Source organism: Poecilia mexicana, unplaced genomic scaffold (genome assembly GCF_051168715.1).
Source record: "Poecilia mexicana isolate PSO_F unplaced genomic scaffold, ASM5116871v1 scaffold_7, whole genome shotgun sequence".
NCBI lineage: Eukaryota > Metazoa > Chordata > Actinopteri > Cyprinodontiformes > Poeciliidae > Poecilia > Poecilia mexicana.
The window spans coordinates 6,249,791-6,272,390 of NW_028263376.1; the positions used below are offsets into that span (position 1 = coordinate 6,249,791).

Sequence of the window (22,600 nt, forward strand, 5' to 3'; positions counted from 1 at the left end):
GAAGACGAGGTTTTTTTTGTTGTTTTTTTTTAACATCACACAAGACATGAATCGTGTCTCGTCTCTGTGGCAACAGACTGTCCACTGCAGCTGTCTGCTGCCTGCCCATACATTCTCATACCAGTAGTGCCACAGGCGTCTTTGACTGTTTCAAACTCCAGTCTGAAGCGTCTTCACAGACAATTGCTTCATTTTATATCAGGACAATGAACAATATCTCAGCAGGTAGTGCCCATGTTTAAACTCCTAAATTTACATTAAAGTTCAATGGCATGTAGGAAACAATAACCCCTGGTTTAGATAAACAGTCATTGGTGCCTACATTGGATATTTCTGTTTCGTTGCTTACTTCTGTCCCTTTATCACCGCGGGCTTTCTGGAACCGGTTTAACCAGTTTTGTGGGATTTCAGTAGAACAGGAATATCAAGGGAGAACTTGCCCGGGCCTCAGTGTTTGTGTTCCTCAAGGGGAGGACCAACCCAACCGGTTTTCTCTTGGTACAGAGATGAGAGAGGGAGAGAAAGAGAGAGAAAAAAGGAAAGGTGGGTGGGGGGGTGAGTGTGAGTGCATGGGGCGTTCTCCTTCACCACAGTCTCTTCTGTCTCTCCTCTTCTCCACTGCGTGTTCTGTTCCCTCTCTCTATTTCGAGGCCACTTAGGAGTTCTGAACGAAGAGGCAGAAAACGGGACAGCAGGAGCGCCGGAGCGAGAATTCCCAGGGTGAGCGAGGTGAGTCTGGAATTGGCAAAGGTCGGACCTGAAGGCCAGGAAAGACTGGCTGATAGATGGACAGAGGAGCTGCTGGTAGGTACTGGAAGGAGTAAACAACTGTACAGGGGACTAGTTAGAAGTGTCGGTTCAACTCATGCATATGATTGAGGATTTAATTTGGAAGTTTGAGAGTTTTATGAATGTTATAAGAGCTGCTCACTAATATTCTGTATAATACAGACAGAGTATATATGTCACGATAGCACGCCGACATTTGAAATGTGTTTGTTTTTTTTATGTTGACAGGATTTCTATTACATCAGAATTTTTCTTTTTGTAATAAAATTAAAAAAAACGTGTCAATAATTAACCCGGCAACCACATCCTTTTGGCACATGTCTTCCTCTGGTTGTAAACGAGGACTGAGTTAAAACTCCTGCTCTGTTCCCTTTTCTCCACAGCTCTGTAATTGTACCTGTTGCTGACTTGAACACCAGAACTTTCTCCTTCTCTCAAACAACTCAGGTTTGGTTTTGCTCAGACTCCAAACTTTCCCGCTCTGATACAAACCGCTTGGCAGCAGCTGCCTGCCTGAAAGCAGCAGGAGTGAGGTGTGTTTCCCATTGTGTTATGGGTTTCTTCACAGGTGTGGAGCATCCTGGGCGATGTGTTTCCAAAGAACATGCTAACATCTCTTTCGATTGACTGGGAAATTTGATGCATTTGCACATAAAATCTGAAGCCTAGTGAACTTGAAATACTGGGTAAGCAGTAATAAATTGAGAGAGAGAGAGAGAGAGAGAGAGAGAGAGACGGAAGGGGTGTGAATAAGGATCTGTGATAGCAGAGCCAGCTAACTGAGGCAGGCAGGTCTTTTCTTGCTCTGCTGAAGTGATCTGAACAGCCTCTTTCCTGACATATCCTGACATGTCAAGAGAACTGAAACTCCACTGATCAAAATGCTAAATATTAGCACTTGACTAAATTTGGAATACATTCAGGCACAAGTTTGATGGCAAACTGTGAGTCTGTTATACACAATGAATCAGACGTTGGATGAATTGCAACACGACAGTTGTATTTGTCAAATCCATACAAGAAGACATATTTTTATTTGAAAAACATAAATATGTTTTGTGGTGCTCAGACTATTTTAAAAATGTATGGATTTCATACTTGTAGGTGAATGTTGCCCGAGGCGATTTCAGAGGACCAACATGTTGATGAACTTGTCAGATTAAAGCTCTGTTACTTGAAGTTTGAAAATTCCCAAAAGCTTACATTTTTACCAGCTTTACTCTCAGCAATGGAGACTGAACATTTCCATTGGAAATGGAAACTAAAACCCTCACAGGTGGGGTATTTAAGCTAATCATTAGTTCTTTGATAACCGAATGAAGAAACTCCAAAAACATCAGTATCTGTGACAGAGAGGTTGATCTAGCGGTGGGTTGCCATTTCTCCCGCTAGCGAGAGAAATGACTTGTGGTCTTTTACCAAAGTCAAATGACAAACTCTATAACCACTAAAATCTGATGTCCCTCTATTTTTGCTTACACTTGGTGAAGAAGGACGTTTTGCTCAGTGACTTCTTCAGTGGGTTTTGTGTTGCTTCCTTCAGTGGTTCATCTGATTGTAAATCAATGATGTGGCAAAAAGATGTGATTGCCGGGTTAATTATTGACACTGATGTATAAAAAAGAAACCAAACACACTTCAAGTGTTGGCATGCTGTCATGCCAACATTTAGTAGGACAGCGGTTTGTTCGGTTATCCCACCACAGCCAAATAAACGGTTGTGGTGGGACAACCGACCAAATGGGTTGGTTCATTTGACGCAGTGCAGAGTAAAAGTGAACAGCACCAGTTGAAAATGTTACAAATGATCCAATCTTGGTCCCCAATCAAACTACTGACCATTCACTTTATCATTGCCTCTTTGGGCAGGACACTTCACCCCCTTTGCCCGCTGGGGTTCCTCAGAGGGCGTGGTGCTGCTTATTGAATGGCAGCCTCACTTCTCTCAGTCTGCCCCAGGGCAGCTGTGACTACAATGTAGCTTACCACCATCAGTGTGTATGAATAGGTCAATAACTAATTGTTGTGTAAAGCTGTTTGGAGTCCTCAGACATGGTAGAAGTTCTATACAAGTGCAGCCCATTTTACCATTTACCATCCATGCCCTGGGCACCAAGTCACCACCATGTAGCATAATACTTACTTATTGTTCCGCTCTTCTTCACCTGTATTTTTGTGCCTTTACAAGAGTAGAGTAGCCCACTCTACTGTCACAGAACCAAACAATATGATATATATTCTCATTTTCAGTTTTTTCACTTTGCTCAGTGTTCCTCTATGGGAGATAAAACTATTCCTGCATTACATGCTAGCGTCGAATCTGAACATAGCAACAGTCCTGACATTCCAGTCTCGAGCACACTTTTCAGACATTTTATCTCTTTCTTGGTGGCGCTTCTGTCTGTGCCTCATCGTCTTCCTCCATAGCTGCTAATAGCACTTAGCATTTGTTAACAACTCATTGTAGGAAGTCATAGCATTGCATTGCACAACACAAATAATCATCTGACAGGAACACAGTGTGCTAAATATAAAAACATAATTTAATGAAGCCCTGAAGAAGATAATTTGCCACAAGAAATTTTAAAAATTGAGGTAGTTGAATTATTCAATGAAATCGTTACAGCCCTTTTCCAATAGGCTCGGTAGCACCTCAATCACATAATACTAAACATAGCGGTCTGTTCCCTCACACTAATACTCAATTGCTCATGTAAAAGTAGTCAAAGAGGTCCTTCCATTCGGGACTCTTCCAACTACCTCTGGAGGGCGACTTTCAGCATTCAAATGTTACCTTTGAAGGACAAACAGAGCCAAGTGGTCCAGGCATGGATGAGAAATCTGTTCTTGTGCTTCAAATATATAGTCCCAGCCAATAAAGAGGCCACGTTTCTCATTGTAAACCCTGAATTAATCCAGGGCCACCATATGCTTGCCAAAATTACTTTCAGTCCCCGAGTCAGACAGGAATAAAGCAGCACCCATAATCATGGGTGCCCCAGTGCCTTCAACGAATATCTCTGAAGATATTCGGTGCTTCCTTTTTTTTTGGAGATGTGATGGGGCACAGGTGAGTTCCTGGTTACATTGATAAAGAGCTGTTGGGTGTGTAATGATGCTTGTTGGTGAATTTAACACAAACAAGCACTTCAAATATGAACAAGTCAGTTTGATCATCCTTTTTATAACCTTCTCTTCCTTGAGGAAGAAGGCAGAGAACAACGAGGAGAAGGTGGGAATGGCCTTCGGTTAATGTCGTTAGATATGTTGTCAGCATGCAACATCTAAAGCGTGCAACCTCATGTGGGTGCTTGTCTCCTTGATCTTTTGAAAAGACTGGACCAAACTGAGTTTCAGCGTACTGATAGGACAGCGTTAACGATTTCATCTTGGTGCTTCGACTGCTTAAAGATCAGAATGAGATCACACCTTTATTTCTTTACATAGAGCAGGGCTAGGTGTCATTTATGCTTGATATGCTATAACATTGTGCCAACAATGCAGACTGATTGTTCAGCATAGCTGCACAATTTTCAGTACGCACAAGAGGTGAGGCAGTCAGACAAAGAGAGAGAGAGAGAGAGAGAGATTCTCTGCAGTAGCTCGCCCATCCCTTGTACTTTATCTCAGGTTTAGAGAAGCCTTTGGTGGGGAGCTGAAACCGGCTTGACCAGTCATGACTTATCTTGCAAGCTGAAAAAGCTGGTAAAAGCTGCTTTCCTGGTAACAAGGTTCTGACCACCGCCCAAGTCATGTTCTTCCCTTTCTGTGTTCTAAGCTGTTCAACATGGAATGCCAGGTTTCACACATTGTACAGGTTGCTGTCCACTGGGTCCTGAGCAGTGCTAGAAAGTAGAACGACCTTTGAGTTACGACCCTTCAGCAAGGGTGGAGGCTGCAGCTGTAGCAAGAGCTCCAGAACGCAGAGGTTGTCTTAACACGCTAGTATGTGAACTAAGGGTAAGGTGAGCTCATTGCAATATCACTCCACGCAAAATTAAGCTAGTCTTTACATGTAGGCAGGAAAAAGTAAGTAGTTAAGGAAATCGTTACCCTTTACTAAGAGTTTGTAGCCACAACACTTATTTTCGAAGCTCTTGCTCAGCGCAGTACAGACCTGAGACTTTTTCCAATACATAATACAGCAGCGAGCCTGAATGCACAGAACTTACTTCTGAAGTTTTTCATTCATTCAGTTGCATTTATATGTTCCAACCCTGATCATTTAATAATAGGTAGTAGAATGAATCTACCATACATATAGTCACATCTTGATGTGCTCCAGAGCTCATAAGCATGATCATCTTTTAGAAATGATGTTCTGTTACTGGCTCTTTTTTGAAAAACAATATACTGCATCTCATTACAGCTTATTCTTATTTAATGAGGTCAACACTAGCAGACTTGCACACATTAGTAAATGGAATGTTAAATTTCCTTATATAGTTCAGTTCATGGTCATTTTGACCATTCAAAGACCTTTACACTTGAGTCACATTCACACACAGATCAGCAGGCAACTTGGGGCTAAGTGCCTTGCCTCTACTGATGTGCCAGTAGGAAGCTGGAATTGAACCTACAACCTTCAGATTGCAAGACAGCTACTCTACCCACAGAGCCACAGTCACCCCTGGAAACATAGTCTGGGACAAGCCAGAGAGTGTCCATATAATTTGTTACCGATTATGGGGTATGTTCAATGTGTTGTAGAGAAACACTGGGAGCTACAATTAACTCACAGCACTTAGAATAAAACAATGAGCTACACCATGGAACATGTGGAGAAGAATTTCCTGTGGTTCTTTTTGTAAAATCTGATCAGATCGACCCAGCTCTATAAATCCACACAGAGTGTCACTTCTGAGCGTATTCCTCTTCCGTTTTTTTCACTGAACTTATGTTGTATGTTGAATTTACTGAAGGAGTGGAAAGTTTCTTGAATTAATTTATTCCTGTATGCTATCATTTGAAAATGCTGTCAAATTTATAGTGTGTTTCATTGTTTATGTATTTGAATCACAAACTGTAAGCCAAAGTAGCACACCTGGCAGGTCCAGTCTAACTAGTTTTCCTCAATATAAAAAAAAAATCGCTTCCTCATGAGAACTTGGGGACTCGTTCTCAGATTCCCACAAACAGTCCTGAGGCTATAACGTTCGTGTGTTTAACTGTTTCTTGTGAATGTTTCCACAGGTTTTATTATTTCGTAATAACATTGGACTAAGGGCGTGGTGCAAGCTGGATCCAATCTTATTGTCGCAAAAAAGAAAATCCTGTTTTATTCTATTCTTCTGATGGACAATGATTAAAAAAATAAACACCTGCCTTTTTGTCACACAGTTTAAGTGAAGTTCAACTGTGAATGCTGGAAATAATGGAGAGCTTTAAGGACCTTCTGCAGAAGCTGCAGGAAGCCCATGAACGAGAAGTGGAAGGTGAGGGCTAAAGATGCATGAGCTTTGCAAAGACTGTTTTTTTTATATATATCACCACAGGTTCTGATAGTCATGAGTATGTTTTATTTTTCTATCAGTTTTGCAGGTGAAAGTCAAAGAGCTGTCCAACAAGAAGGGCTGGTGAGTAGACTCACGGTTAGAAACTGAAGACAGTTAAAACGTGAAGCGTTCTCAGATCAGACAGGGAGGCGGGTGGGCACGCCAGACCTGCACCTGGCTCCGTGTTCACTCACGTCATGTGCTGCATGGAAGGAAGGAAGCTCATGTCGCGACAAGTCTGTTATTGAGTCACCGAACTTTTGATTCTTCTTGGAACTGAGAGAAAAGGGAAAGGAGATGGGAAGATTATTCAATGTAAGCACACCTATCATATCAATAACAACTTGACAAACAATTAAAAACGATTGGCACTTGATTATCACTTTTAAACCATTCAGAAAGTGTAATGAAGATACCAAACATTTTCCCAGTGGATCTTTATTTACCATAGGAGCAGGTGGCATATGTCAATAAAACTCAGTTTTATGAGGCTACAGAACATACAAGCTTTGGTGGGTATATGTCAAACTCTATTCGGGATTAAACTAATTAACCTTTAATTTTGTTACTTAAAATGAGATTAAGCAACTTGCTTGCTTAGTTAAAGTCCATGTGGACAAAGTTGGGACAAACAGAGAAGAATTCTCATCTGATAGTCCAGTAGACTGAATTCAAACATTTGCTACATTTTCAGCTGGTGCGGTTTGCTTTCACACTGCACTGTGTCGAACGAACCAAACCTTTTGAGAAACCGTTCACCCCCTGGCCTGTGGGGGCACTGTACCAAGACTCACTGAAGAGAACAACATGAAAAGCTCTGAAAAAGACATGAACGCAACTTCTTTCTTCACAAATTGTAAACGAAATTGGTGTGGTGTCAATCGCTCTTCAGCGCTTAGCGTGAGCCATTTCTCCCTCTAGAGTTAGACTCTCTTTGTTTTTATTGTACTTACCCAGAATATCCTGCACAATAGTCTGCTTTCGGTTTTTGGAGGGGTGTCCGGTCCGCTTTGTGTTCACATGTACATTAGAACCGCACCAGAGTTCACTTCAGCAGAACCAAGAGCTAGGTTTGAAGGCAGACCAGAGTTCGCTTTATTATTTTTTTTGTTTGACTGCCCGTTCCCGCCTCCCCAAACGAACCAGACGTTTCTAGGAAAGTTTGGTTAATAGGAAAACAAACTGTTTGGTTTGCTTTTGACTAAGGTGAACTAAATAGAGCTGATTTGAAGGCACCCTAAATCAAATATTTTTACTAGTGATTGTACATTTAAAATAAAATATACTTACACAGATACACACAAAAACCAAACAGGGACATGTTCAAACTATGCACAAAAAAAATAAATAAACGGGAATCCTAGTCATAGTGAGGCTGTAAAGCGATACATTTTGGTCTTAGAGGCTTAGACGGAAAAAAACCTTTTCTGTCTAAGAGGCTTAGACGGAAAAAAAAACAAAACAATAACGCAATCTCTCTATCACAGTGCAGTCTTATTAACTGATTTTAAGATAAGAAAAATGCAATTTGTGCTACTCCTCTGGAGTCAGCCCTCCTCTCAGTAATTATCCAGTAAGACAGTATTTGCTTATGTAGTTAGAACCACTTCTTTGGTCAAGATTGTGTATATCTAATATTTTCCAGAAGGCTCCTAACATTTCCAGATGCAGCTTGTTCCCTGACGGGGACAGGTAGAAACCTCATTGAGGAATATGGAAATTCCTGTTTTCTGCTAAAAGTCTTGAACTGTCTCGCAGCCTGAATGAACCACGGACATGTTTTGGCATGCTATGGAAGAACATTTCCTTTTAAACAGCTTCCTTTGTACTTCTTACATAATTAAAAAAAAAGAAAAAGAAAATAAATTAAAAAATTGTTTTATTTATTTATTTTACACAGGTAAGGGCTGATCATGCTAACATTCAGATCAATCTAGATGATTTGGTGGCTCAGTTTCCTGAAGTTCCTATAGCAAACTAACATCATTTAAACCAAACTTGTACACTCAAATCTAAGGAAATTAATGACAATCAAACTTTTTTGCTTCTAAATAAATCTCTGACACATTTTTTTCTCTCAGTATTGTGACTAGAGATGCACCAATTTGATGTTAATACCTGTATTGGTCCTGATATTGAAAACAATTCCAGATCCCGTCTGTCCAATCCATAAGGGCAGATCTGTTCAGTAATTCAATGCTTTGTGTTCTGAGCGACATCATGCTTTATTATTTTTACATTATATTTAGAATTTCTAATTGCACTTTCTGAACCAGTAGAAAGAAGGTTTGTTTGTTTGTTTGGTTGGTTGGTTGGTTGGTTGGTTGGTTGGTTGGTTGCTTGCTTGCTTGCTTGCTTGTTTAGTTGGTTTTTGTCAGTTTCAGTTTCTTTATTATTTATTTTACATTGGCTTTTTTACTCCTAATTTTGCTGACTGAACAAACTAAAGTTGCGTTGTTTTTACAAGCTGGCTATGCTATAGGTGTATTTAATTGTGCTGTACAGGTGCAGAGTTATAAATTAAATTCAATATGTTTATGTTTGTGTTTAAAGAAAGAAATGTTTTAAGTCAATTCAGCTCTGTTTTTATGTGTCGGATTGGTATCGGGTCTAGTCGCAACCTCAGATTTTGTATTGGTATCAAAAGTGAAAAAACTGAATCAGTGCGTCCCTATTTGTGACAACTAGCAAATAGAAATAGTTTAGGAAATTCTTGAAAAAGAAGAAAAAGTTTGGTCTGATTTGACTTCAGACAGTGAGAAATAACAGTGTATGTGTCTTTTTATTCTGCGTGTGTAAAAATTTGATTTCATTTGTATGTTTATATAATTTGTTTGTTTTACTAAAACCCGACTCTAATTGTTTGATGCCAACAGCGACACAAAGCGAATGGAGGAATTATTCACCAGAAACCAGCAGATGAAAGAGCAGCAGAGATTACTAACAGAGAACATCAAAACTCTAGAAAACAGGTAACACCAAATTAAAAACTAATGTTTTCTTTTTTGTAAAGGTACTTGAAATACCAGTGTCATCCAGGTAGTAATTAAAGGATGAACTCAGGAAAATTGATAGTGGCTAAAGCTTAGGAAAGTAACAACATGAACTAAGCTAAGCAGGGTAAAACAAGCTGAAGCTCTAAAAAGGTTAGAAGGGAAATTAGTTTATCTGAAAACTGTGAGCACCAGAAGGGGGGCCTTAAAGATTCCAGTGTGGAGACTTTCTTTGAGATTAGTAAGATACAAGAAGATGAAAACGGCTTTGTATCTCTCCTGCTGGTTATACACTTATTTCAATACCTCATACTAACACAAAAAATGTTTTATTGAAAATCATGAGTTTTCTCAAAATTAGCAAAATTCAATTAAGCAAATGTATTTTCTTATTTCTGATTTGCACAGTTGTACGGTCAATGGAAACGCGTCATTTTACTGGGACTTGAAATTGTATTGTCACGTAAGATGATGTTGGTTAAGTCGACATTTTTCCCATTTTAAAATTATTATTTAAAAAGTGCGAAAACCCTAGCTTCAGCGCCTGAGGTTGCCTGGAATGAGAAATTTTTCTTTCTTTTTTTTTTTTTTTTACAAAATCAACTTGCTTGCAATAATAGCTGATTGCCAAACAGTTTAGTTTTTCAAGTGTGGAACAAATTCAGCTTTCGCAGAGCGATCAATATACAAACGTCTCCTCAAATATATTAATTTGGAGCATAATTAGCATAAAATGAATGTACTTTTTTTTTTTCCTGCTGTGTGTTCAGACTGAGAGCCGGTCTGTGTGACAGATGTACGGTAACCCAAGAAGTGGCCAAGCGGAGACAGCAGGAGTACGAAGCCTCACGCATACAGAGCCTCCAGCACATCTCCCTCCTTGGTATTCCAGATGTTTTTCATTTTATAAGCATCACTAGCTTCTTCTAAAAGTCACTTTGTTTTTCAAATCCTTTTTTGTTGCCTTTATCTTTATCTTTACTGCGACTTGTTCTTTGGGTTTTAGCTGGAGAGATGACCAACCTTCGGAAAGAGAATCTTAAACTTAAAGAAGACATTGCCAGTTTAAGAGCAACACTTGAGTGAGTATGTGATGTTTGACTGGAAAGGTTTAGGTTTCCACCTAGTTTAGCTTATTGTAAGCTAAAACTACAATAAGGTTTAGCTTATTTTAGAGCTAGCACTAAAATCCTACTTACTGATGTGGACAGTTTAGGTTATTTAACCTTTTTTTTGTACAGTTTCACTCATTAGGAAAACTATTATTGCTGCAGTAAAAAGGGATTTGGATACAAGTGCAAATTAAAAAATAAACGTGACATTTAAAACTGAATCCTAAGGAAGTTGACAAGCAAGAACAGCAGGATTTCAACTTAATCATCTCTGGGTGTCATAACTAAATGTGACCAATGAGGATTCAGTATAATAAAGTCCATTAAAACTGTCTTTTACCAAGGTGACCATCTTTGCATAATGTTGTTACCTTGTAAACGACAGGCTAAAATGCAACAGAACGTTTGTGTTTTATTGTCCTGCCATTGTTGTGTAATTTAGACCTCGGTCCAATTACAGTTGAGAAGCTGAATAACCTCTACAGATTAATAATCACTCAACAAAATCAGATTTGTTGTAAAAAGATAAAGTTCAGCTGACTACATCGTCGTTCCAAACCTTCCACTGGCTAATTTCAGTTCAATTAAAAAAATGCAAAATCCAAATGACCCCACAATTGTGCAAAAAAAAAGTGAGGTAAAAATTCATGCCATGTAATCAACTCCAAAGAAATACAATGAAAACGATGAAATCAGTTTATTGAAATTAATTGTATATCCCAAAAGAAACCAATGTAATCTGATTTGGTTTAGTAAAGTATTTTACATTGTCAGTTCACAACAAACGTCCCATATATATCAAAGTCAAATTTAATCCAGTTACAGATCACATTTGATTAAATTCAAACGCATTCAAAATAATTTAATCTCATTTTTATCAAGTTCAGCTAATTCCAGTAAAAATTCCATTAAGTTTACTTTAGTTTTGTTTTTAGCGCCCTCTTAAATTTGTCCTTTGTTTCTTCAACACCACCTGTCGGTGTGTGTGAAAGCAGAAGTTGCAGCGAGCACAACAACTCTGTCGACGTCAAACCAAAGATGTCTCCTGACCTCATGTCCCCCGGAGCTGTAACCCTGGTCAGCCCAACCATCAGTCGGTGTAGAGACCAACCAGCAGATGGCGATGTACTGGTGAAGACTGAGGCAGACCACAGAGGTGAAGGTGAGGCTCAGCAGAGAAGAAGGGCTTCTTTTGTTAGAGCAGATTTTGTAATTTGTTCTCTTCTGTCTTTTTATTTTTATTTTTTTACAGAAACTGAATGCAGGCTGTTGAGACGCACAAACCAAAGTAGTTTTGTAAGTTTTTAACAGCTCTCTCTACTCTGCCTTTGTTAAAACCTAAATTAAGTTTTTACAGTTACCTAATTAGCGTGATTACAACTTCCATTTGTATTACTGCATTGGACAAATAAGCTAACATTTAGCCCACACATGAGCAAAGGTGTTAATGTGTTTTCAAACCTGATAGTTTGGCTGACCCGGTTTGATTGGGGACCAAAATTGCGACATTTGTTCCATTTCCAGCTGCTGAAATTCACTTTTACGCGGCTCTGTGCCAAATGAGCCAAACCCTTTGAGCAACCTGTTCCCCAATAACTTTTTAGGTGGACCAGAATTTGATTACGCATTCACACATCCCCATACGAACAAGATCTTCTAGACAAACCAACTAGAGTTAAATTAAAGCAGACTTAACAGTGTGAATGCACCCCCAGGTTCTAAAAGGTATAGCTATTTCCTTTGGTATCATACTGTATTTCCTTCAATCAAAGAAATCTGGTAGTAACCTTGAAATGTCTTGTATTGCAATCATTTTTCTCACACAGGAAGTATACAAGCCTCAGCCAACTTTAGCATCGTCCTGGAAGACAGAACACAGAGTAAATAGAGGTGGAGAAAAGAGGTAAAAACCTTATCAGTGGGTTTATACATAAATATCTTCAAAAAAGGAGAAAGATAAAAAAAAAAAACATGCCAAAATGGTTTGATCCCCAGATGCCAGATGAGTTTTTATAAACTCATATAGACACATAGTAACATTTGTGGGGAGGACTGCCACCATTCCCAAATCCTGGTTTTGACTTGAACTAATGAATATAATCGTAAAACAAAAGTGGCTGAAAGAAGGTAGATGACCAAACATAATGAACTCTTTTAAGTCATTGACTGTCTGGACATTTTGAGGCATCTAAGTTTTTATTAATAGTTGTATTTTATTAGCAGGTGTCATCTGCATAAAAAGTGATATAGCATATTCTGAAGTAGCTATACAATATGAAGGACAACAAAATCTGTATTCTCAGAGAAAATACAGTCCTTCCTACGTCAAGGCAAATTACATTTACATTATTATTTTAACGACTTCAAATATGCAGCAATGTAAAGAGTAATTTTTCAATAGAGAGCAAAGAGTACATCTACTGGACATGACCTTTGAGACTTTACCTCAATTTTGTTTTTGTTTTTTTTTTTGTTCTGGTTTTCCCATCTTGTTAAAAGATAAAATAAGATCATATTCCTTCCTAATGTATAAGTAACTTCTGTTCATTATTTCCTCAAAGCATTGAAGCACTTGATCAGCATTCCTCCATCCATACCCCACATCTTCGGAAGAAGTCCTCCTCCTCACCAAGTGGAGAGGTGAGACCAAGCAGACCTGTGATCCACGCTCCCATCCCCTGCCATCCTAAACCAATCAAGAGTGGCAACATCTCTCTGCCCTGGCCTCTATCTGAAGGCCCGAACTGGGGTCCCATGGCAGCTGTGGGGGCCAACCCGGCACTGCAGAACCCTTCCAGCAGGCCTCATTTGTCACGTCTTTCCAGCTTGATCCCACCAGTCTCACAAGCCACCTCAAGAAGGCATGGTTTTGGTTCTTCATGGCAGAGCCAAAAGCAGAGCACACCTCAGCCCCCTAAAGAGCCAACAGTGGTGTTCACATTCAGGAGGATGCCAGAGAACATAGAGAATGAAACTAAGGCCATGGAGAAAAAAGAAAGCCCACCTTCCAAGACTCAGAAGGTATCTGGAGAAGAACTTAGAGAGAGCTCTGATGGGCCTCTGGACCTCTCAGATCGAGCGAAGACTAAACCCAACCAACCTGGAAATGATGATAGTCCCATCGCCTTGCAATGCGAGGGAGACACTCAGAGGAGCCCTGACAGAAATGTGAATACAGCGATACCTGTGTCATCACCTTCACTCATTTCCCTCCCTTCATCCTCCTCCTCAACACCCATCAAACAAGAACAAGAGTTGATCAGTGATCATAACCATGAGGTATTTTAAAACTTCTTCACACCGAAATTAAACCTTTAAAACTTTTACCATGGTGAACAAAAGATGTAATGATGGTGTTTGTTATTGCAACAGGTTGAAGATCAAGACAAAAAAGAAGAAGCAAATGATAAAACGGAGCAAACCAACGGAAAGAAAGTTCCTGTCCTCACTCTGTCATTACGTCCAGGTAAAGATTACAGAAATGTCTGCAACTGTCTGCTCACTGACTAACAAATCTTCAATGCAAAATCAAGCAAAGAGAAATAACAGGACGCTATTGACCCTTTCAACTACGTCCCTTAATCATGTTGAGGTGGGAAAGCGGGATGGCAGTATTTAGTAAAGCGACTGACATTGTTTTCCCAAGTTGTTTTGCCAGAAGTAGCACACCTGGCTCAGGCTCATAACCAGCGGTATTTACAGAAGTTGGAAATAGCTAGCTTAGAAATCAACCCATACCCCTTTCCTTCTGACGTGTTGACTTTGCCTGAATTCACCACATCATTTATATCCCTATGTCATGAACAGTGTTTCCTCTTACACCAGAGCAGATTTAAAAGTGTACAAAAGATGAGATGCTAACCAGTTTTCCTCCTGCTCTTTAACAAGCTTCTTAGGAGTGTTTGGGTTATTTTGACGTCCGTCATGACTGTACTATAAGCAAATCACCTCGACCATCTCGAAATGGTTTTTGCAACAAAAAAAAAGACATAAAATAAAGGTGAACTCATCGTACAAACTACAATGCTCCTCGTGATGATTTTAAACGGCATTATGGAGAAGTATTGTTATGTCATGCTGAAGGGGGAGTGTTGGAAAGGGTGGAAGCTTCTTAAAGAGACAGAGACCAATTCCCAGGTGTCAGATACAGCTATGTCATGAGAAGTTATTTTTGATTACAGTATTTTCAAAACATTTAAATTTACCATTACACCCCTAATACATAGTTTTTTGTTTGAGATGTTTTGAGTTTTAGAAAGAGAAAATGTCTTTGTGAATTGGCACTGCTCTGATCATGTGTTAGCTTGAGCCCCCTAATTGTTCCTTTTTGGTTCGTTAAACTGAAACCACTCTGAGTGTTAAATGACTTAACTCAACCCTACTATAAAGAAGCCAGAGGTTGTTTTTTTAACTTTACTTTGAGTTCCTTCTCCTGCTAAGCTTGACAAACTTGCTTTGAATTTAGCCTACACAGATGAGAGTGGAAGACTCTATCTTGAAAATCAAGTTCTGGGAAAGAAAGCTATTTACTCAATGCGTCAGTTCTCCATACAGCCTTGATTCATTAAAAAGAACATTCTTACGTCATTGACTATATTCCGTTATAAGTTGCCAATATCTCATAAAGTACCTGTTATGAGAAAACAAAAACCTGAAGCCACACATTTACAAACACTAAAAAAAGTTTTGAAATGTATTTTTTCTCATTGTCTGACATGAAAATTGGCTGAAAATGTCACCATAGTTTATGAAGCAAGTTATCTTATATTGCAGCATTTGCAATATTAATAGGAAGTCCAATAATTTGGGCTGAGACTTTAATTTATTCATTTTGAATGACTAATTACATACATTTTAACAAGTTACAAATTTTAACGCAATTCTTAGATTTTTCATACAAAAGTCCTGAGCTGGAACCTTTTTATTTGTGTGTTTCTGGTACACCCAATAAATCTGACGTGCAAGCAACATCCACAAACCACAGCAATGGATGACAAAGCTGCTTCTTCTTTTTTGTTCAAAACCGAGGAGTTGGTCATCCATTAGCATCCTAATGCTAATGTCATCGCCCACTGTCCACATTTCTAAAGAAGTATTTTTTATAGAAGTTCCATGAATGATCAGGTGTTCCTGAAACACTTGAAAGCTGAATGGATAGAACAAAACTTTGCACCATACTGATGGTTGAATAATCTAAATAACAGAATATAAACAATAAATATCTTTATTGTTGAGCTCATATGTCAATTTATGCAATAATTTAGCAGCAAAAAGAGCTTTAGCAAATAGTTTCAGTATGTGATTTTCAATTAAAATGTGATTCATTGTTAGTAATTAATTACAGACCCTTCAATTAACTCACTTAAGACTTTTCAGTCAAGTCCCACCACTACTGATAATATATAATATAAAATAAAATATAAATATTATTATTGACACACATAACACATTCAATAAGCTTGCTTTGCATTAACTATTAAATGTTCAGCATGTCTTTAGTTTGTATAGTTTGTGTTTTCACATCAGTTTCCCAGCATAGCCTCTAAGTGTCGCCATAGAGTCAATAACTGTATAAACGTGCGTAAACCAGCCAGAGAGCCTCACAGTGTTAATGCATCTGAACTCTCATGTCTGGTTTTGTGCTTAAATATCCTTTCTGCATGAAGATATTGGTCTTTTGCCTTCTGTGTCTTTCAGGACAACAACTTTCTACAAACTATTTACAGTTCAATGTTGAACAGGACTTCTGTCCTATTTTAAGCCTCACAGGAATTAATCTAAATGATTGCTTTTGTATGTATTCTTTGTCAAAATTAAAAATCAGTGTGACATACTGGTTACTCCCGTTTGGTTCTCATCCGACACTAGCACAGGTTTAGTATGACAGATCTACTATTCTTTCCCTTTTTTTGTTCGCCATATAACCAGTCCACCAGCACTCACCAAACCATAACAGCTCTTCCTCCGGGTGTGTTGAGCGAGTGGCTTAACAGGTTATTATGGAAATGTGTCACATGCTGATGTAGATAAGCAAGTTTGATTGTGAGAAATGCCTGTCAAGGCAAGAACTGTGAAAGAGTGAAGCAATGCCTTCTTCTGATATTCGGTGTTGATGTTCTACGCACTGAAGCAAAGAAAAGCAGAACAAAAGTATGACAGATTCCTTTAGCTAAACAGTTCACAGTGGAAAAGCATAGTTTGTGCTCCAGTGATTCACTTATACTCATTTTTCCACAGCACTGGTAAGACTAGAGACCCTAACATCTGCGCTACAGAAGCAAGAGTCGATATCGTCAAACGGCAAGGTAACCCAAACCAAGACACAGAGCTGATTGTGTTGGCAAACGTCTCAACCTAAAGCTGTGTCTTTATTCCTGCCTGTAGCAAAAGTGTCCTTCTGTTGCGAGCCCCTGTGTGTCCTCGGCATCGCCGCAGTCCTTGTCTTCAGCAAACGAGACGGACAGCAGCCTAGATGAGCAGGAAGACAAGAGTGGGCCGGGTCAGAAGAGCAAGGCAGGCCGCAGGAGGAAGAGACTTCGCATAGACACAGAAACCGACAGAGACTCAGACACAAACAGTGAGTAGCGGGTTCATTTTTAGTCCCTGAATGTTAGACACATTAAATGTGTGTATTTCAGGGTAATGTGACCAACAGAACTGATAAGAATGAAGCACCAGAATTTAAAAAAAAGCTCACTGAGTGGGAACCAATTAGTCTGGCACAGTTTGACTACAGTTCCAATACAAAGGGAAACAATTCCTTCTTCATGTTTGCTCTTTAGAGAGTGGCAGGGGCAGTGTTATGTAAAATCAACTTTTTTGAGCTTTACATAATGTCATAATCAAAACATTATGTTGCCTTGATTCTTTCCTGCATGCTTGAGAAATCCTCTAATCTCCATGGCAACCATTCAGTTGTGCAAAATGCCTAGTTGGACCTCGCACCACCTTTCAGCCAAAACTCCTCCTCAGACCTGCAGTTTTCAAGCTTCTGCCTCACAGAGCAGCCCTACCTTGCAACGGCCCCACTCAGTTCCTTCAGACTAGCCAGCAGCAATTAGCAAATATCTAGTGGAACATCTGCTGAGCTCATTATATGACCTACTTCTCAGTGCAACACTAGTAAAAACGCTGTCAAAGAGTTGATAGAGGAGTAATGTGATGACTTCCTGAGTTTCAGACAGAGCAAGAGTTTTTAAAGAGACAGAGGACCAATTTCAAGGTGTTAAACTACAAAGTTAGATTTCTTTTAAGTCATATCGAATGTTCATTTCATTTTTTAACAACTGTAAAAAAGTAACATAGTTACTTGATTATGCTATAAAATGACACTATGTGCATGGAGAACATATAGTATTGTAAAAATTTCTTGCTGCATGTCTTTTAACTCGGTCCTTGGAAATACTTGTAATGCGTCTGTCGCACTATTTATCTTGCCTTATATGTTGACACACTTTCTGCTGTAATACAAGGATTTTGTAAGGTTTTTCTTTTAAGCCTATAACATAATAATAAGCCTATAGTAGGTTTATAGCTTTATTCTAAACCTATAAACCTATTATATGTTTAGAAGAAAAACCTTTACAAAAACCTTGCATTATAGCAGAAAGTGTGGTGGCCGTCGTCAGAAAGAATTTTCAGTATTCAATTATGCCTCGTTAACTGATCTGTACGTTATTGCAAGAGAACACAAAACCTGTTGGGAGGCAACACAAAAGTATTGTGAGGGAATGCAATAGTTTTTCAAGGTAAATTAAAAGGGGAAAAGTCCTCCTTGTTCCCTCAGGGGCTCCATAAAAATCACCTCGGCCTAGCGCCATAATCTTTTTATTGAAAAACAAGAGTTTCTTTTTTCAAAATTGATCTGCTTCCACTAAACAAGTTTATTTATATGTCAAACTGTGCAATCGTTTTTCCAATAGAAAGCTCTTTGACTGTGTGAAATAAATATTATTATTTGAGTTGTGCTTGCTTCTGTTGAAGCAGTACAGAAGTATCTCTACTATCCTTGTAAGTGAATGTTCTACAGCAGCAGGAAGATGATGCTTGAGCATTATTTACTGAAAGATACAGTGGTGCAAAATATAAAATCATAAACTTTACTGGGGGTTTGTTTGTTTGTTTGTTTGTTTGTTTGTTTGTTTGTTTGTTTGTTTTTCATCCCATCTAATGTTTCGGATCATCCAGCTGATCTTAGCATAAGACAAAAAGTAACATTGTGTAACTATACAACTCATCAAATTATGGTAGAGAGGCCAGACTACCGATGTTATTCCAACTTTGCAATCGACTGCAGGACAACATCTAAAGCACTGTAGGCCTCTCCTGTATCAGTTTCAGTCAGTCTTCATGGTTCAACAACAAGAAAGAGATGTGGCAACAATTGTATCTGGGAGGAGGGAGGGGTTTTACGGCCCAAACCAGACAGGCCGAAAATAACGCAACAGCAAGTTTCACATTTGCAAAAAGACATCTTGATGATTCCTAAGACTTGTGAGAAAATACTTTTGTGGACTGGTGAGATGACATATTAACCTTCTGAAAGTGTCTCGATACACATTATAAAATTACCAAGGCATTCCACAGAAATGAAACAGGATACTTACAGTTAAACATGGTGTTGGAAGTGAGACAGGGTGGAGCTTCTTTGACTCTTTGGGATCTGGACAATAGAGAACTACAACTTCTGTTCTCTCGCAGAAAAGCCTGAAGGAGAATGTAGGGTTGCCAGTTTGTGACCTCAACTTCAAACAGACTTGAGGTGTGTAGTAGGACAGCCAGACAGTTATTTATAGGTTTAGAAGCAAAATACTTCTTTTCATTTTATTTTGCCTGGTTCTCTTATTACTGAGGTTATTGTTGTATGATATTTTAATGTTTTAGTGAATCAAAAAAGCAAAATCAGTAAAATAGGGTAAATTATTTTTACAGTGGCACATGAAAAAGTCAAATTTATTACTACAAAGACATCATTATTAGCTCTCTCAAGTTCTCTTGTTGTTCTTATTACTTGTATTTTAAAGTACTGCTCCAGGACTTCTAAGGGTTTTGGAAAGAGTTTTGTTTTTTTTTACCTCAGCTCTAGTGGAGTCATTTCAAATCTTATGTCTAACCATTAAGATATTCCAGGGGAAAAAAAGCCCTCAAGCTCCAGTGTTACATAATTTAGCAGCAAATACATATTTACACAGCATAATTAACAGAAAATCAGATTTTAGCTCCATCAAGATGAATCCTAAATAAGATGTCAGCTGAAAACTGGGCATTCAGCAGTATGGTTGAGGCGTCTCTCTGTCCTGTGTCAGTTCTTTGCTCTACCTTTCTCCCCTTTTTTCTTAAAGAAACAGCTCTCAGATCCTGTTCATCTGCTGGGGAGACTGTTATAGGCCTGACACACTTCTCCTTTTGTCCTCCATTTGTCCACTTTCAGCACTTATTAAGCACACCATGCACAACATGCTTGTCGTAGGTACTGGACAAAAACTAAGTTAAAAGAGAACCCAAGGAGCTTCAGGAAGCCTGCAGAAAGTTGAATTCTATTTTGAGATACTGCCAAAAACAAAAAGCTGAACTGCTCAGAAGGAAAATATGCATTCTGATTTTTTATTTTTAAATCACCATGCAGCATTTATTTACCAAGTGTTTCCTCTTATTATGTCAAATATCTATAGCCAGACAGTTGTTAGTTTATTTTAAAAGTGAAACCACAGATGTGCATTAGTAGCAAAATAAAGAAGAACAAAGTTAGTTTGTTCCATGCTACAAAAATAAACTGCATGTGAATGTGCCCTGATTAACACGACGCAGGCAGCCTTGTCTTTAAATGTGGAGATAAGATCTGCAGCGCTTCAGAGGTTTAATCTGGTTCAGTTCTGCAGAGAAGGCTACACACTCTCAGAATGACAGATCTCTGCTCTGCGCTTCATGGATTAGTTTAGTTTAGTCAGCCCCTCCCCAACATTGCGATTGAGATTGTTGCAGCCTAAAATGACTGATTTTGTGGCACATTTTTCACAAAGTTGTGGTCAAAGTTGTAATTGTTTTATGCTTTATCTTTCCCTTAACCCCATCTTGTGAAAAAGTTTAAATTACTACACAGAATGTTAAGATAGGATCTTAACATGACTAATATTTAAAGGAAGAAAAAAGAAATCCTCATCCCAGCTGCTTCACTTGTTTTGTTCTTGAAACGAATCACGTCGTGAGGAGTTGTCAAACTGCAGAAGAAGAATTCCATCTCGGTCATTCAAGTTGATATGAACAGTAATATAAACAAATCCAACCGAACATCTCAAAATGGGTTTTGCAAAAAAAGTTAAATGTTATCACTTAACTTCAGACATGATTACACCTTGCAGGTTCAGTTGTCAAGAGACATTGTGAAGCAGTAAGTTACATTATCAAGGGGCAAAGCGGATTGGTCAAAATTCAGCCGAGTTTCAGTGATTGGTCAGAAAACAAGAAAAGGAAACGTGAAGGTGATTGGTCAGATTTGCGGAAAAGACACGCCCAAATGGTTGCCACGAGATATTCAAGGATTTCTCAAACATAACTGAATGAATTGAAACAACATTTTTGGGTTTATGTTTGATGAGGGAATAACATTATAATGTGATATAAAGCTAAAAAAAAAAATAAGAGTACATTTTTGCATATCAGGTCCCGTTTAAAAAAGTTCTGAAGGTCCAGTCCTTGCTAGTAAGGAAGGTGTGATAAATTGGCCAGTTAGAGTGTTTTGTGGGAAGTAGATAGAACCAGGCTGGCCTTTATAACAAAATCAGAAGCTAATAAGAATATTTAATTTAAGCTAAATCCTTTACATTTTGACACAGATGTCCTGAAATCCGTATTTTTAAGTTTACAGCTGTCGTTTTATCTCTTCCTTTAATTATTCCTAATCCTATACTCATCTTAACAAGGATTTTTCTCAGATTTTTTTTTTTTTTTTTGTCTAAAATAATTTAAAATCTCCTTCTGTTGTTCACAGAGAAGCACCAGGAGAGAAGAATCAAGATCACAGTGAGGACCGAGGAGAGGAGCCCCAGCTAGAGAGGAGGATGGAAATCATACCTGGATGCTCAAACCGACGAGTAGTTACTGATTTCCTCCCACACAGAGGCAGCATGGCGAGATGCAAACCCAGCACTGACTTCATCAAACGTCCTCAACGCTCTGCCGCGGAAAGGAACAGCTTATTTGCATTTTGTTTTATTTCATCAGCGTGACGCCTAACCAGCTTCCACTGCCTTTTTAGATCAGTTTTTTTGTGTGTGTGCAGAACTTGATCAAAATATCACATGTGCAACCTATTATACACCTTTATTTACATGTAGAGGTTGTAACTTTGCAAATACAGGTTGCAACGATAAGGTGGGATTTAATATTTGTCACCTACAGAAAATAACAGTAATCTGTGGGTCTGTCAGCAGAAGTGACAAGACATTAGTCAGCTGATTAGGTATTATAACAGGTTATTTTTGTGTTGTGTGTGCCTGTCTCTCTTTCTGGGTGCTCCTTTTTCACTTCTGGATATGCTAAACCAATAGTAGTGTCATCTCGCAACATGTTTCTTCATAGCGAATGCAACATAGCGAATGTAGCTTGTAGTCGACCCAAAAACCGAGCGGCTCAGATTTTGGGATGATAACTAATCCTTGACTCCAGCAGCTTCAAGAGTAGCCACACTTCTTAAACTCTGTCACACAACCAGCATGTGGAGCCACAAAAACGTTCTTAGTTCCCAGCGGATTTCTTCTGGTTTTTCTGTTTTGTCACGTTCAAATCTAGAACAAATCTTTAACATCAAAGAATGAAACACTGATTTACAAAGCAGTTTTCAAATGATGACTTCATTCATGGCCTCATGTGAAACATCATTTCTACCGCTGTTAAAATCTTCACTATCCTGTGATTGGTCAGGTTTTTATTTTTTTCTTCAGTTTTACTGTAGAATTAAGAAATCACGTCTCACATGATCTGAAAAACAAGCACATCATGCCCAGACCTACAGAAATTAATTAGTGTCATGTGTTGTATCGTGTTAAGTATGTGGTCGGAATAAAGTTTTCTTTTATGATAATGACTGTTTTGCCTTTTTGTGCTTTGTGATAATAACGTCATTCAAACTATTAGCATGAAACCATCCTGCAGCAGCAGTATTTAATCAGAAGCTTCTACAGATTTGTTGTAATACTGACTGCTACAGGATCAC

General features: G+C 38.7%; 1 protein-coding gene across 4 annotated transcripts; it reads left to right on the forward strand.

The window, feature by feature from the left end:
• Positions 1 to 520: 520 nt before the first annotated feature.
• On the forward strand, positions 521 to 22,468 carry rbbp8nl (RBBP8 N-terminal like). 4 transcript variants are annotated; one of them, XM_088006927.1, is made up of 14 exons: positions 521 to 729; positions 6,130 to 6,224; positions 6,323 to 6,365; positions 9,161 to 9,256; positions 10,048 to 10,160; positions 10,284 to 10,359; positions 11,385 to 11,545; positions 11,642 to 11,685; positions 12,216 to 12,292; positions 12,951 to 13,668; positions 13,762 to 13,855; positions 16,627 to 16,694; positions 16,774 to 16,966; positions 21,377 to 22,468. In XM_088006927.1, exons 2-14 carry the CDS (start codon positions 6,152 to 6,154, stop codon positions 21,436 to 21,438), a joined length of 1,818 nt encoding a protein of 605 aa, XP_087863053.1. In that variant the 5' UTR covers positions 521 to 729; positions 6,130 to 6,151; the 3' UTR covers positions 21,439 to 22,468. The 4 variants fall into 4 exon arrangements, with proteins under 4 accessions (XP_087863053.1, XP_014827019.2, XP_014827018.2 ...); XM_014971533.2 differs by having other exon boundaries at positions 522 to 804; positions 11,385 to 11,551; XM_014971532.2 differs by having other exon boundaries at positions 522 to 729; positions 11,385 to 11,551.
• Positions 22,469 to 22,600: the final 132 nt, after the last annotated feature.

Excerpts from the sequence above, each read along its gene's own strand:
- rbbp8nl (XM_014971533.2), top strand. The coding sequence starts at position 6,152 with ATGCTGGAAATAATGGAGAGCTTTAAGGACCTTCTGCAGAAGCTGCAG. Across the intron at positions 11,552-11,641 it reads GGCAGACCACAGAGGTGAAG|AAACTGAATGCAGGCTGTTG; the intron begins GTGAGGCTCAGC and ends ATTTTTTTACAG. Across the intron at positions 11,686-12,215 it reads GCACAAACCAAAGTAGTTTT|GAAGTATACAAGCCTCAGCC; the intron begins GTAAGTTTTTAA and ends TTTCTCACACAG.